We start from the raw sequence: 15,551 nt of genomic DNA on the forward strand, positions 1-15,551 counted from the left end.
CTAGGCTTGATTACACTGTGGGGCAGATGGCGTGGTTAATGTCACTGCTTCCTAGAAACTGCCTGAGCCAGTTCCACTCTTGCGGGTGGCTGACAGCAACATCTGAGAACTTCATTCTTCAAGGTTTTGAGTTAAGGCCATTCCTTAAGCCATTTAGAGAAGAGTTTGACTCATAGGTTCTGAGTTCAATCTCAGATCAGATCTTTCCTAGTATAGATTAATACCTTGTTTCAGATTCCCAACTTCAATGGTTCTTCAATTTGATGTGTCCCACGCCTACGGAGTGGTCTAGCATCTCAAGATTATAATCTACAATGAAAAGAACAATTTATAGATACAATACATGCATGAAACCTATATTCAAATTGGATTACCTGGGTTGAAATTTAAGCCTTTACTTAGTAATAAGGTATTTGACATTGGCCAAGTTACCTGTCACCTCTGAGCTTTAGCTTGTTCATCTGTAAAAATGAGGTAATTTCTATTAGTCTCATAGAGTTATCATTTGGTTCAAATAAAAGAATAGGGTAGAAATTTCTGAAATGAAAAAGTACTGTAAAGATCTAAGTCATCATTATTTGGATTCAGGTTCTCACATTCTATTGCTGCCTACAAAATCCTATTTCCATCCATACTTCTGACAAAACTTGGTCCCCGGAAGATGCTATTTGTAGCTCCTTGAATGTAATGCAAATTTATATTGATCTCTTGCCACTTGGGAATACTCCATGTTTTATTCTAACTGTGAAATAATAGTAGTTACGTTTAAATAAATTTGTATGTCACAGCCTTTGTGAAAAAATCACTAATTAATGCTTATGTTTCTGGGATGTTAAAATTTTTATAGGTATTATTGAACATACAGAAAATATAAAAAGAGAAATTTAAAATCACTTGTATTCCCACTATTCCAAGAACTAATGTTAACATTTTGATGTATCTTATCAGTCATTTTGTTTGTTTGAGACAGGGTCTCACTATGTAGTTCAGGCTGACCTTGAACTTACTGTGTAGCCCAGTCTGGCTTCACACTCAGTGATCCCCCTGCCTCAGCCTCCTGAGTGCTGGGATTACCATGCCTGACTTCAACAGTTTTTGAATATATACTTCAACAAAATTAACGTCAGAATGCTTATGTTGCTTTGCTATTTGTTCTTTGGAGTATGATAACATATTAGGAGCATTTTTCAATGTTTTAAATATTTTTCTGAAATGAATTTTGCAAGGGTCCATATAGCACCATCTTGTGGTTGTAATTGATTTATTAATCCCCTACCCTAGATAATTATAGTGTGTCTAATTTTTCGATCATAGTTATCATTTGTTAGATGTAGTATCGGTTAGGCAGGTTTTAAATTCATTATATCATTGATTCTCACCAGTCATAGGAAAAGTTTTATTTTCATCTCTGTTTTATAAAGGGAAGAGTGGGAACTGATGGTCCAAGATCGGGTGAGGGTCAAGTCCTCAAGCCACCCCTTCCCAGGGGCGTGTGAGCTTCCGCTTGTGTCTGGCTTCATAGTCACCATGGGCAGCAGCAAGTGGGCATTCGGGTGTGTAAGTAGGAAGAGGAAGTGAAGTAGAGGAGGAAAGAGAGAGATGTTCTCTCTGCAGTCTATACAGAAAGCATCTTCTGTTCATGTGGGCCAGGATTTATTTAGGTGAGCCCTAAAGTTTCCACATTTATCAGTGCTAGGATTGAAGAAACTTTGAATATGTCCCTACCAAATGCAGACTTTCAAAGTCAAGTAATCTCCCCCACAAAACCACAAGTTGTCATTTATCGTACACTGGTACCTCGGTTCACAAACTTAATTCTTGCCGTGATTCTGATCACAGAATTTGTGGACCAGATTCTGCAACCGGAACTGTGGGAAAAATTAAGTTCACGAACTGAGCTACCACTGTGTAATTTTTTTTGTTGTTGTTGTTTTGTTTTTCTCTGGTACCGGGAACTGAACTCATGACCTTGCGCTTGCCAGGCAGGCGCTTTGCCGCTGAGCTAAATCCCCAGCCCCCTACCACTGTGTAATAATGGACAGAGTTAAATATAGGTCATTATTAGCTGACTGATTATGTTTTCATCCATTCTTAGTGTTTGTGATTCGTGCTACACTGAAAACACAGAGAATTATAAGACATTGCCTATACTTTCCTGTTGTTTGAGAATCATGAATCTTGACCTTGAATTTTTATAGTTCACTTGAAATTTTATATTTAGGTTGCCTTCTTGAGATTAAAAAAAGCATTATATTTAGAATTTAAGACCATTTTGAAGTCATTTAATGAAGCTACCTGGCTATTTAACATCTTATTATATTTATTTATTTGGTTTTGGGGTCAAACTCAAGGCCTCACACATGCTGTAGTGCAGACGAGCACTCCCTGCCCCTAGTTAAGAATTCAAAAATACCATAATTGTTATTCTGCACACATGGCATCAGGCATATTCATCAAACAGTTTCCTTTCAGCATGTAAGGGATATGGACTTGAAATACATTCACTGATTTATGTAAACTCTGTCTCTAACTGGTTTCAAGAGTATCATGAATAGTTTTGTAGACAGTGAAAAAAACAGAGTGGACTTCTGTCTTTCAGAGCTTAGTGGTTGCAAGTATTCTAGGATTTTCCTCTGAGATGTTTGAGTGTATTTCAGAAGTGCTTAGTACGTAGTGCCGGGACAGAGACAGGTAGCATTTTTTCTTTGAGCCCTGTCTTGCTCGCTCTTGTGCCAAAGTAAATTCATTATGTTGAAATAGATAATTGTGTTAATAATGGTTTAAATGAAATAAAAGTGCAGGGATTGGCCTGTAGTTCTCTCCTAATCCCTTTAGTCTTAGGAGTCCTGGCCCTTTTAGAATCTTATGTGCTTTCATGTATTACTGACAGTGTATATATTATGCTCTTGTCATTATTAGAACCGCTTGGGCAGACAAAAGAATTTTTTCAATTATGAAACTCAGGTTCCCTTGGAGATAACATCTTTCCCACGCCATATTCAGGAACCCGATGTCTATCAGCCGGTGAGGGGCAAATTTGACTAACTACAGCTTTCAGAGTTTTAGAAATGTTATTATTTTGTGGTGAAAGAGGAACTGAAGCTGAGGTGATGCTGCTCTTTGTATATTTTAAGATTAAGGCGTTTATAAGGCAAGGACCACTGGTCCCCACTGACCAGGACTGAGATAATCACCCACTGGTATCTGTAGGTGTAGAACTCTTTTGACCACCCAAGGTTGTGACTTCAGATTTATAATTACTCATTCAGGTATTTTAAAAGGTCCTAAACATGAATGTTTGTGAGCATATTTGTATTGAAGAGCTCTACCATCAAGCAGTCTTGAAATGCTTTTCAGAGAAGACTTTACCATGTAAAACATTACATTGAAAATTTTCTGTGTTCTTCACAATAACTGTAATCATGATGTACTGCAAACACGTACCGGAGCAGCAGAAAGTAGAGTGGTGGTTGCCCAGCACTGGAGTAGAGGGGGAAGAGAGAATTAGTATTTAATGGGTGTAGAGTTTCAGCGAGGAGAGATGAAAGTCTGGAGATGTATGGTAAGGGTGATTGCCCAACAGGATGGATGGGTGGCGTGCTGCAGAACCATCTGCTTACAAATGATTACGGCAAGAAATTCTACGTTGTGTGTGTTGTACCATGGTAGAACCTGTTCCCTACTTAAATATATTTTTATTCTTTAGGGCAAAATTATTGGAAAGCGAAGCAGTGAATGAGAACCTTCGAAAAAACTTGACAAGAGCCACATCAAGATCACCGTATTTCAGTGGGTCCTCAGCTTTTTCTTCCAGTATACTTTCTTCGGACAAAGAAACAATTGAAATTATAGATCTAGCTAAGAAAGATTTAGAGAAGCTGAAAAGGAAAGAGAAGAAGAAGAAAAAAAGGTAGTATAAAATTCCTGTGGCATGAATCCCTGTGTTTTTCAGGGTATTTTACTTTGTGATTACAATGAGTGTACATAGTCTGAGTACATTAATGTAGGAAATAAATGTTTAAATTGGCTGACAGTTGTAACTGTACATTTGAATGAATTATCTTTTTAATATATAAGAATATAAATTTAGTCGTAACAATATGGAATAACTTATTTAGACTATGACAAGGCAAAGTTACCATTAGATATTATTTTATTATTCCTAAAATAGCTGCTTTTGCATCCCATTCATCCTGCTTTGTGCAAAGCTTGCTGTGCCATTACAGCTCAATGTTTTCATTTTTCTCCCCTTTCTAATGCAATTAAATAGTCTCATGGATATTCTAATTCCTATCTGATTAGTTTAACTGAAGGCTAAACTAATCCATCCAATGTCATTTGGTCTTGTAAGTATTTTCTACAGAGCTTCTAATTTCATTGTGTGAAAGTTATTCATGCTATTTTAGGTTTTCTGAATCTGCCTCCAAGGAGTTATTTAGCGTTTTACCAGTGTTCTAGGCTTTCTCTTCTTTGCATCATGGTAATGTCTCCCTCTAAAACTGAATGCAAAGAAGAGGAAGAAAATGAAAATTTGACCACTTATAGTTAAATACTCATAAATTCTTTACATGTTCACACATTGATTCTACAGTGCAGTCAAATTATTTGCTGAGATACATTTTTAACATATCAAATTGAGCATTTTTGGCTAGATATTCAGAAAGGAAGCAAAGCCATCTTATTTACTTAGCAGATTCTGCCTTTTCCTTTTAAGTTAAATTTAAAGATGTTGGTTTAATCATTTGTTGAGTATGAATAGTGAAAAATAAATAGGGATGTCAATACAATTTTATTTTTGATATTTTTATAATGATGATGGGTACCCAGCATTCATATTTTTGATTTATGTTGTTTTTGTAATAATGCATGGTAATAAACACTTTTGACTTACAAACAGTACTATAGGAAACGTACATTATTATTAAGATATGTTCTTCTTTATAGTAGGATTCCTAACCATTATAAGATAAGCAAAATTTAAGTAAAGTATCATTTATTTCAAATTGAAAATTTGTAATTCAGTACCATAGATGTAATAAGAGTTGTTATGATAATGATGATAGATGTAAATAAGGTCTTACCAGACAACTGGATTTAAATATAAAAATTTAATTAAAAAATAAGTTATTTCCTAACAAATACAGATGTAATTGAAGATAACATGTGTGTGAGCAAAAAATCCCCCCAAAGCCCCCCCCCCCAAAAAAATCAAAACAAAAAAAACCCAAATCAGAGCTAGACAAGAAGTAAAAGCTTACAGTGAGAAAGACAAAGTATTTCTTAGCTGGGTATGGAAGTGCTTGCCTTTAATTCCAGCAATCTGGGAGCCTGAGGCAGGAAGATTGCAAGTTGAAGCCCAGCTTGGGTAATTTAGCCCCTGAGTGAGAAAGGGATAGGGATGTGACTCAGTGTGAAGATCTGGGATTTTCCTGAAACACTTATATACAGTGCTTTAGAAAAAGTGCTTTATAAAGTATTTTCACATGCACGCTCCAGTGTATCTTTATAAAGCTGATATCTATATGGTTTGTAAAACTAGGAAGTATATTTTCTGTACTATAAAACACTATAATTATAAAAGGCTTGAGAGCCTTTATGAATTCATATTACTATGTTTACAAAATTACAGAATTTAATGAAATTTATTTTACCAGGTTATTGGACAAAAGTTTTGGATTAAATTATGGAAACCAGTAATGTTTTACAGTCTGATAAAGGTTGTATTCATCACATTTAGCTCCCAATTCCTTTTAGATGTATGCGTTATAAATTCCTGTTTGAAAAATATAAATTCTCATTTTAGCCAAAGGGTTGAAACAAAACAAGCACACAATAAACCAAGAATTCCAGACATGCCTACAATGACTGCAGCTTTGCTAAAGCTAGGGATTAGTCTTCCGTGGGGCTCCCTGAGGGCATAACTCCTGTCTAGATTTATCCATTCGAGTTCCGTTGCCTTAAGGGCCTCATATTTACCTATTTTGTTTGCCAGAGAGTGCATTGTGAAATGTGAGTTCTGCCTAACTTACATATACAGTTCAGTGAGAATTTAATTGTTTGAAAGTTGGGGTTACTTTTTCTCTAGAATGTTTTATAAATATAAAATGTCTAGTTCACACACATGAAATGATTTCTTCCTCATTTTATACTGTGGTGAGAGCAATTCATGAGGGAGTGGCCAAAGACAAAAAAGGAAAAATGTTCTTTGGGCAGGGGCAATATCTGGGGAAGTACATGCATTCCTGCTTTTCCATTCAATCCTGCTGATCCCGTCTCCCTGTGCTGCCTTGTCCACCTGTCCCCGTGCAGGCCTTGCGGCCGGCTTCAAAATCACTTTCTCTCCTTCGCTCATCTCCTTGAGCTCAAACTCAGGAGCAGAGCTCTTCCACTAAAGGAATTCCTAGCAGTGGAAGTGACTGATAACCAGTGCACACCCTTTGTAGGGGCCTTTGTATTTCTGAAAGTGATCACATTGTCCAGACAGTGAAAGTGCAGGCAGTATGATCTAAATTAAAAAATCAAACAAAGTAGGGATTTTTTTTTGCTCTTGCTATTTCCTAAAACCTAGCTGAGGCTTGGTCTTTGGGTTAGGCTCTCCTGAACTGCCCTGCCTCTTACAGGAACGACAAATTCTTTGTAAGTTCCATCTCTTTTAAGTACTCTACCTTGTATTGCTGGTTTTTAATTTTAGTAGCTTCAGAGCCTCTGACAGTGTAGGAGTTGGCAGGAGGAGTGGTAACAGGCCATTTTTGTGCAGAAGCTGCCATTTGTGTTCAAGAAGGATGCACAAATCTGGTTTCACATTAAAGTTTTACCTTCTTGGCATTAGGCTCATCAGAGCAATAACATATAGTTAATACACAGCGCTTTCAGGTTTGCTTTTTACCTTTTGTGCTTATTTTCTGTTGAGCTATACAATAACCCAAAAGTGTAGATAGTAAGAAAATAGGAGAGGGTCACATTTCATAGATGCCCTACTAACCAAATTATTGGTTTCTGAATAATTGAGTAGACTCTGTTGCCTATTTCTCACTTACCCAAATGTTAAAATTATTAGCAAGACCCCTCCTCCCCTTGGAATGGAACTAAATGAAAGAAAAAGATCAATCCCTTTAAAATATGCAGAAATGTTGTTGGGTTATTAGTTTATTTCCAGTGTTTCTACTGTCTTTTTGAACTACTGATTACAATGTTTTTTAAAGAAGGAATTTGGAAGACATTTTAAGTATATCTACCATTGGTGCCTGTCTGCCATACTTTTTAATACAGCTCTTTTGTGTAAGATAGACAAAAATGAACTATAACACAGACAGAAAATATTGACTCTTCACCAGGGAACATACATACCTCTTGAGCTTTGTTGTTCATTATCATCAGTATAAGCCCAGATTAGATTTAAATTGTTTGACATTTTTGCATATATGGAAGAAGAAAATGATCATTTCTATATTTAGTTTCATATTTTGGGATATCTAGCCTTAAATGACTTGAGATATAAAAAGCTACACCCATTCTTCAGACTGCACTATGTCTGTACTTAGTGGTATTGGGTTGAAACTCTAGGTTTCTTAAGTGATGGCTTTACTTTCCTTTTTTAAGTCGCTATTCTCAGCCATTTAATCCTTAGTCAGTATCACTCTGTAGATTTTTTTCCTCCCAAAGATTGCTGGTCTCATCTTGTAATAGCAGTTGATGGGTACAAAACAATCTTTGATTAAGAAATAAAACTCATATGCAAGCACACATAAAATTAAAATGAAAAGAGCCGGCTTAATGAAATAATTTTATACCTCGGTCTCTTTTCATTTTAAGACGTAATAGTTCCAAAATACATTTTTGGAATTCTTGGAAGAAGTGTGTTATATATCCAGATTGCTATGTAATTAACCAGAGCCTAGCGCACCTCTTATTTTATTGCTGTGACAAATACTGTTAACATATACAGTACATTCCATTGAGTAAAGATCCCCAAGTCTGTATGGAGCATTCTTTAAATTATATTTCCACATCTATGTCTACAAGTTTATAGTTTTTCTTATACTTATCTGGTTAAAAAAATATTACTAATGGAAAGTACTACATTTTCATTTTCCACTTTTGCTTTAGATATGCCCCTTTGGTAATTAGTTCATAATAATTATTACAGTAAGATTTTTTAATCCTAATATTATGACATTTTGTTTTCAATTAAACAATTAGTTTTTTACTGATATTATAACAACCATATTCATTGCCTGTAATACCATTTCATGTAAAATTTTAATATAGAATTTCTTAAATTTAGATTTAATAATATTCACTTTATATTAAAAGAAAAACAAATTTTTCATAGTATTTTAGCATGTAGCATTAGTACTTTCATATTGTGGTATAAAGGCATTACTCTGGGAAGTTCTTTTATACCACAAAAAAGTTTTTTTTGGTAAATATTTATAAGAAAGAATATTATTGAAAGTGGGCTTTTTTTGTAAGAGGAATTAAGAAAACGGACTAAAAAAGCAATTTCAGACCAAAAAGCAATGGCAAACATTCTTACTACTTATCAACTTACTAAAATAATGAGACTGTACAGTATAATTAAGCAATTATACTGTTGAATAATTTCAATTTATAGGTTATATCGTCTTCTTACATAAAATGCTACTTTACTTCTACTTACTTTTTATTTGTACAAAATGTATTGCCTTTTTACTGTGTATTGTCTTTAATGATATCTTTTAAAATTTATTTTGAAGTCTTCAAGCTCATGTATCATTTTTACCTTCTTATCACTTTCGCTTTCACTGTCTGGTTTGTCCTTCATTGGCTTGGCCTCCCAATACTGTGCCTCGTGATTTTGAAGGCTACAGAAACTTGAGGAAAGCAATCGAGAAGAAAGAAGGTTGGAATATTTCCCAGGTTTTTTGTTAAAATGTCATTTAACTACCTAGTTGCCATTAACAAGTAAATGTATTATAGAATTATAGATTGCTTCAGACTAGATTAGTTGTATACTCCTAGGAGTGATGACGGTTTAAAAAAAAAAAAACAGAGTCTCCAAAACTGTTTTAAAAGTACCTTGTAAGAGTAAAACCCTCATGTTTAGGTGAATCAAAATTTAGGCAATTTCATATGACTTTGAACTATCGTAATTACTTACGATTAACTTTTTTTAGTGTAAAAGTGACCAAATAGAACCCTTACCATTTGATCTTAAGAAATCAAGGATTCTGTATTTTTCAGAAACTTGTGAGCAGGTTGGGATTGTTGATTGGCTGGGAATTGGTAGTTTGTTACAGTGCATGCTAACCTGTGGGCGGGCCTTCCTTCTCTTCCTTATTTCTTGAAATTCTTTTCAGACAACATTAAAATGGCAACAAAGCAAAAGGAAACTGTGGCCTTAATACAGATAAAATTTGCAAGGCATTCTTAAGATTGAACTAGAAAAGCAATTTTTGCTTTTAAAATGTTATTTGAAGTGAGCCTCAAAATCGGGAGAGTCTCCTTTTTTTGTATTGGAACTTGAGCAAATTTAGAATTGTGTTTCTGAACTCTTTATAATGAAAATTTGCATTGTATTGATTTAGAATTATGATTACTTAAGCAAAGACCAAGTAATATTTTACTTATTAAACATTTTCTTCTTAGATTTTTTTCTAAATAGATTTTTTAAATAAGTCATCAGATTTTATAGCTATATTAGGAAAAAACTACTTTCAAAATAGTATTTAAGTACTTTTGAGGTACTACTTTAGAGAATTCATTTCTTACTTAGAGAATTTCAGAGTTTTACTATTCAATTAAGTGAATATTCACTTAAAATATCTTAAAGCTTACAAATTTTATGTTCTTTAAATTATTTTGTAATAAACATTTCATAATTGTATCCTATATATTATATGGTATTCTAAACTCTCCAGTTTATATTCTGTAAGTCTATAACTTCTTTAAGATATTCTGTAATTGGAATATAGTTTTAATTGGCTATAGGTAACACAAGAACTCACTTAGTCATTATATGTTTAGGACACTATATTTATTATTAGAATTAAAGCATTACAACTTTGAAATTTCTTCTCCTTTGAAAGATCAAAGTAAGATGTATTATTAAAGTTATATGTGGAAGACTTTACCACCTCAGAATATTCAAATCCTTTAAATAAATGTACGTAGTAGATAGAATTTGTTTTCAACTTTTAGATGATACCAAAAAGGATAGTACTTGGGTGTCCAAGACAGTACTTCTCAACCCTGTGTATACATACGTACATATCTCTTGGGGTTTTGATAAAAATAAAGACTGTGACAGCAGGAGTGAGAAGTGGACCTTCAGCATATCTAACAGGCTCTTGTGATGCAGATGCTTCGGGTCTGCGATGAGCTTTTTTTTTGGAGACAGGATCTTGCTATGCAGTCAGTTCAGGCTGGCCTTGAACTCATGGCGATCCTCCTCCCTCAGTCTCCTGAATGCTGGGTTTACAGGCATGCGCTGACCATGCCCTTCCCGCGATGAACTTTGAGAGCACAATTTATGAATACTGAATTAGCCTGGCAGCTAGGACACGCGATGATACCCACGATGAATGGGTCAAGTTCCCAGGCCACAGTTGCTTTTTCCTTTGTCATATGAAGGGGTTATTGCTAATACTCCTTCTGGCTCCCAAGATTCTGATTCTGTCAGGTGCAAATTTAAATATCTCATGTTGGTGCTTAGAAATTTTAGGTATCAGTTAACTTCATTTTAATGAGGAAAACTTGAATACTTGAAGATAATTACCACAAATATCAACTTGCATTTTAAAAGCTAAGCCTTAAAAGTATTGATAAAACTAAGTTGATCATGTAGTTATAAGTGCTAATGTTTTTGCATTAAAATGGTATGAACAACTTATATGATCTAACGTGCAGTGAAACGGTATTTGTTAACACTGGGTGTTGGTGAGTTGGGACAGCGGGAGGGTGTGTGGAGTCAAGCGTTTGGAATAAAGTGGTCGTAGGGCTACAGACCTGAGGAAGGGGTATCTGGTGTAGAACTTGAAGCTGTGAAGGAGCCTGTGACAAAAATTGAAAGCTATGACGGTTGTATCAGGGAAGGGATGTGGGAGACTTTCCTGACACATTCTCCTTGCCTAGCCCTAAGCTGGACCTGTACCTCAGGTATCTGAGTTTGTGCTGCTGGGCTTTTAATATGATTGGACAAAGCGGGAATTTCTTTTTAGATTTGTAGCTTGAACTGTCGTCAGTAGAAAACCAGCAGTCCTAGTATATTGCAATCAGTTTAAAGAGGCACTTGTTATATCATGTAAAATTGTCTCTTATTTATTATAAAGGTTCAGGATGTTTCCTCATTTTCTTCAAGTTCATTTTTCTGTAATAAAATGATTTAACAACACTCGTGAAACCATATGACAATTTACTTGACTGCACTTAAGACCATTTTATTAGTACTGTTACTGGTACTTTCTTCCCATTCCAGAGGTGTGCTTTTTTCCATGCAGTTTTGAAACCTTTCATTCTTTTCCAACCTAACTACTGTGTGAAGCACAGGCATGTTCAAACAGAGGTGCTTGTGCACAGTCATAGGCACTGATTTATTTAGCAAATACTACTCAAAATTATTACATGCCAGGCCTTGGACACTGGGGGTACAGTGCTCAACCACACGGACACGATGGTTTCACTGTCATGAACCTTTCAGTCTAGTGGGGGAAATAGATAGCAAATAAAAAAATCCCACAAACGTAAATTACAGACTCTAGAAAGCACTTGTAAGGGAAACATACTCATTTTGTTGTAAGTACAAAAATACATGAGAATAGAAGCCTAGGGTTAAGCAGCATTAAATAATATAACAGGGCCTAATGGGATGGAATATTTTGTCTAGAAACTAAACATAAATCTACAGATTTGGAACATTATTTAATATATCAGAAGAGCTGAATGATAATAGCTGTTACGAATGTACTCTGATAGTTTCGAAGTTCTTTCTAGAGGAATTTTATTTGGAGAACATTGCCTCATCCAAATATTCTTGTTATTTGTAGTGATTTAAACATGTTGCAATAGCTCAGAAGCATGGAGATTCATTTCAAGTTCACAGTCCTAGTACTGCTGAACTTAAGTGTGAAGTCTAGTGAACAGAAGGGTAGCCTCTGCGCATAGCTGGTCATGGTTCCTGAACCCCAGAAAGATCAGAATAATTGCAGTGTGCAGAAGCTTGCGTACTCTGTCTTTCTCGGGACCATCAGGGCTGAAGTAGTTTAGCTCTAACTGTGATCTCACACCAACCTGTGTGCAGTTAGGGCTGTAAACATTAGACAGCAGGAGAGGAGGTTCCAAGTGTACGGAGAATCTTGGGCCAGTGCTGGAATTTCCAGTTCAGTCAGCGGGCAGCTTGAACTTCAGTTTTGGCATGCAAAGGCCCGTTCTGCGAGAACGTAGTAAGGAATAGCTCTGTGCTGTGGAGATGGTTTAATAAAACTCGAGCACTAGGATGGACAGAGCCAGTGCAGATAGACTCATTGAGGGCATAGCTCATTTTGATCTTTAAATGTATTCATAGCCTCATTAATGTATTAATAAAAATGAAGTTTTTATAGACTTGTGTTTATATGAGCACACTTTTATGTATTCACATGAGAAAACAAAAGTGTAAGTTTTTTTCCTTTTGAATTGAAATTGCCTTACATTGTAGGCAGTTGGCTGTCCTCTGACTAGTTCTTAGATATCTCATCAGATCTTATGCTTCAGGGTGTAATCTGCTTCTCAGTATTCCTAGGAAACGAGCATTTCTCCAGTCATGTTGTGAAAAAAAAAATCATTGTGTTACTGGTTGAATGGTGATTTCTGTATTTCTCTCAAGCATCAGATAGGATAGTTTGCTTAGTCAATTGAGCAGCTGTTTTAGTTCCTATCGACAGTTAGTAGTTTTTAAAAAACTGAGAGAGAAATGTGAACAGTTTCCCTCTGTTGTTTAACAACATACCCTTACTTTCTTTTCTAGTTTGGCCGGTAAAGAGGAATATGCAGACACTGACCAAGAGAAGAAAGAAGAAAAAGGTGCTCTTGAAAGAGAAAGCAATGACTTAGAAGTGGTAAGTGTAGAAGAATGAACTTGGAAATTTTAGACACAGGTTTTTGGTTGCAGAAAACCGTACCTTTATATGTAGAAAAAGGAACTGTTGTCATACACCCGGTGTATACCGTTTCCTTCGGGACTACTGTTCCTCTCAAGTGTGAGCCGTAGAGCATGGGCAACTCTGATCTGGTGAGCTGTGAAAGCAGGAGCTGTACGAGGTGATAGAATACTAGGAGGAGTGACGTACTCTTTGAAGGAAAATTATTATATAATGACCTTAAAGTCTTGGGGTGCTTTTTGAACTCATGAAAAGTGAAGATTCGTGCCTCTGGACTCTGTCATCCAGCAGTCTTTTAGGGAGGCAGTCGGTTCGTTTCACCGACGCTGTGCTTTCCATGGTCACAAATCCCATTTCAGGAGGAGAGTCAGGAAGTGAGTGATCACGAGGATGAGGAAGAGGAGGAAGAAGAAGAAGATGACATGGAAGGAGGGGAAAGCTCTGACGAGTCAGATTCTGATTCGGATGAAAAAGGTACTTGCTGTTTTGTACGAGGGCAGAAATTCATTTTGGGAACTTATTTGAACCACAATAGAGAACTTAACATTCCCCACTGCGTGCTTAATGAAGGCAGCTTCCATGGCTGCTGAGCTGCTTATGCCCTGCAAGGCCCGTGTGCGGAGCAGGTGAGCGCCTTCGCTTACTGGGTTTAGCCATTTGGTTATTTCCATTCTTCTCTAGTACAAATGGCATCTGTGGCTCTGACCAAGGCGAGCACTGTCTGTTTCACCTTTTTAGAATTCGGGTTACCCAGGAGATACCCCTCACAGCTGCCACGTGAATACATAACCGTGGACGATGGATCTCACCTTTTTCTGTAAAAGCTAGAATTATACGATCTTGGCCTATTCTCAGTATTTTTATTTTCTTCTTTTATAAATAGCCAATTACCAAGCAGACTTAGCAAATATTACTTGTGAAATTGCAATTAAGCAAAAGCTGATTGACGAACTAGAAAACAGCCAGAAGAGATTGCAGACGCTGAAGAAGCAGTATGAGGAGAAGCTGATGATGCTGCAGCATAAAATTCGGGACACGCAGCTGGAGAGAGACCAGGTGCTTCAGAACTTAGGTAAGAGCCGTGCGTGCAGTGCGGGCGGGCGTTCAAACTGCAGCACCTGTGTGGGTTTGTATCTTCTCTTCCTTTAGGAGGAAGAATGAGAAGCCACATTAAAATTGTTTTTCAAGTCTTAAGTGTGTGCTTTTTGCTTTAATATTATATATTACATATTAGTTTGTCTCATGTTAAATATTATTTATTTTTTCATATTGGCCTCTATTTTGTTTTTTCATACTGATATCTGTCTAGGTTATATTCACTTTCTATAAAGTGTGTTGTTTTAATGTTTAGATTTATGCCTGGGTCATTTTTAAATTTAAAAAAAACTTTAATAATTTTAAAAAAGTTTTGTAGGTAATTAAGAGAAAATGATTGAGTGATATCCTAGAGTTAAGGGTTTGGGGTATCTCACTTGTAACTATTTTCTAGTCATAAGTTGTAAATTTGTGAAATAAGAATTTATGTCTAAATATTATTGGTCGTTTAGGCTCTGTGGAATCTTACTCAGAAGAAAAAGCAAAAAAAATTAAGTCTGAGTACGAAAAGAAACTCCAAGCCATGAACAAAGAATTGCAGAGACTTCAGGCAGCTCAAAAAGAGCACGCAAGGTTGCTCAAAAATCAGTCTCAGTACGAAAAGCAATTGAAGAAATTACAGCAGGATGTGATGGAAATGAAAAAAACAAAGGTATTGATTATTTTTTCATTAAGGTCTGATGTTAGGGATGCTTGTGTCATTTGGGGCAAAAAAATTATTGTGGTTCTTTCTATATTTGATCCAAAGTAACCCTGCCTTACAAATAATGCAGTTCCTTTTGGCAAGTGGAAGGTCCCCCCTGCCCCATAGTCACTCGTCATCAAAGCCTTTCCTCGAAGTAGCTGAAAACAATGTGGTCAACAGGGATTCTCAGTCTTTGATGCATTTTCTTATTTTAAAACTCCTCTACATTGTTCAGAAAAAGCACACAATAATACCTCCTACGTGCAAAAAACCTTAGATAACAAAGTAAACACTGTATCTGCTACCCAGTTTACAATATTATAAACAGATCCTAAGCCTCCTGTGTATATCATTCTGATCATGCTCCACACTCCCTAAGAGGTAACTACTATCTGGAATTTGTTGTTTTTCCATCCCATGCATTGAAAAGTATAAGTTTTCTTCCTCTGACAAAAAAGAGTATATGAATCCTGATCTTTTACCTTTTATTGTTGTGGGACCATTTGTATGTAAGATCTGGAATGACAGTTAATGTAGTTTCTTTAAAATAACTAATATGGAAATGATTTAGGAAATATATTGTGTAGTTGTTAAAACAATAATAGCTACATATTGTTAGGTACTTACTATGTACGAGGCCCTTTTATAATCACCAT

General features: G+C 35.8%; 1 protein-coding gene across 1 annotated transcript in view; it reads left to right on the plus strand.

Moving 5' to 3' along the window:
* Positions 1–15,551, plus strand: part of Kif21a (kinesin family member 21A) — a gene marked incomplete at its 5' end in the record, with an annotated part of 66,786 nt that overhangs the window by 10,899 nt on the left and 40,336 nt on the right. Inside the window, 5 exon segments of the mRNA XM_013505950.1 lie at positions 3,707–3,910; positions 12,983–13,073; positions 13,475–13,589; positions 13,999–14,187; positions 14,663–14,862. Of these exon segments, the coding sequence (XP_013361404.1) occupies positions 3,707–3,910; positions 12,983–13,073; positions 13,475–13,589; positions 13,999–14,187; positions 14,663–14,862 (799 nt within the window).

The sequence above is a fragment of the Chinchilla lanigera genome, unplaced genomic scaffold (genome assembly GCF_000276665.1).
Source record: "Chinchilla lanigera isolate Chin_1 unplaced genomic scaffold, ChiLan1.0 scaffold00104, whole genome shotgun sequence".
NCBI lineage: Eukaryota > Metazoa > Chordata > Mammalia > Rodentia > Chinchillidae > Chinchilla > Chinchilla lanigera.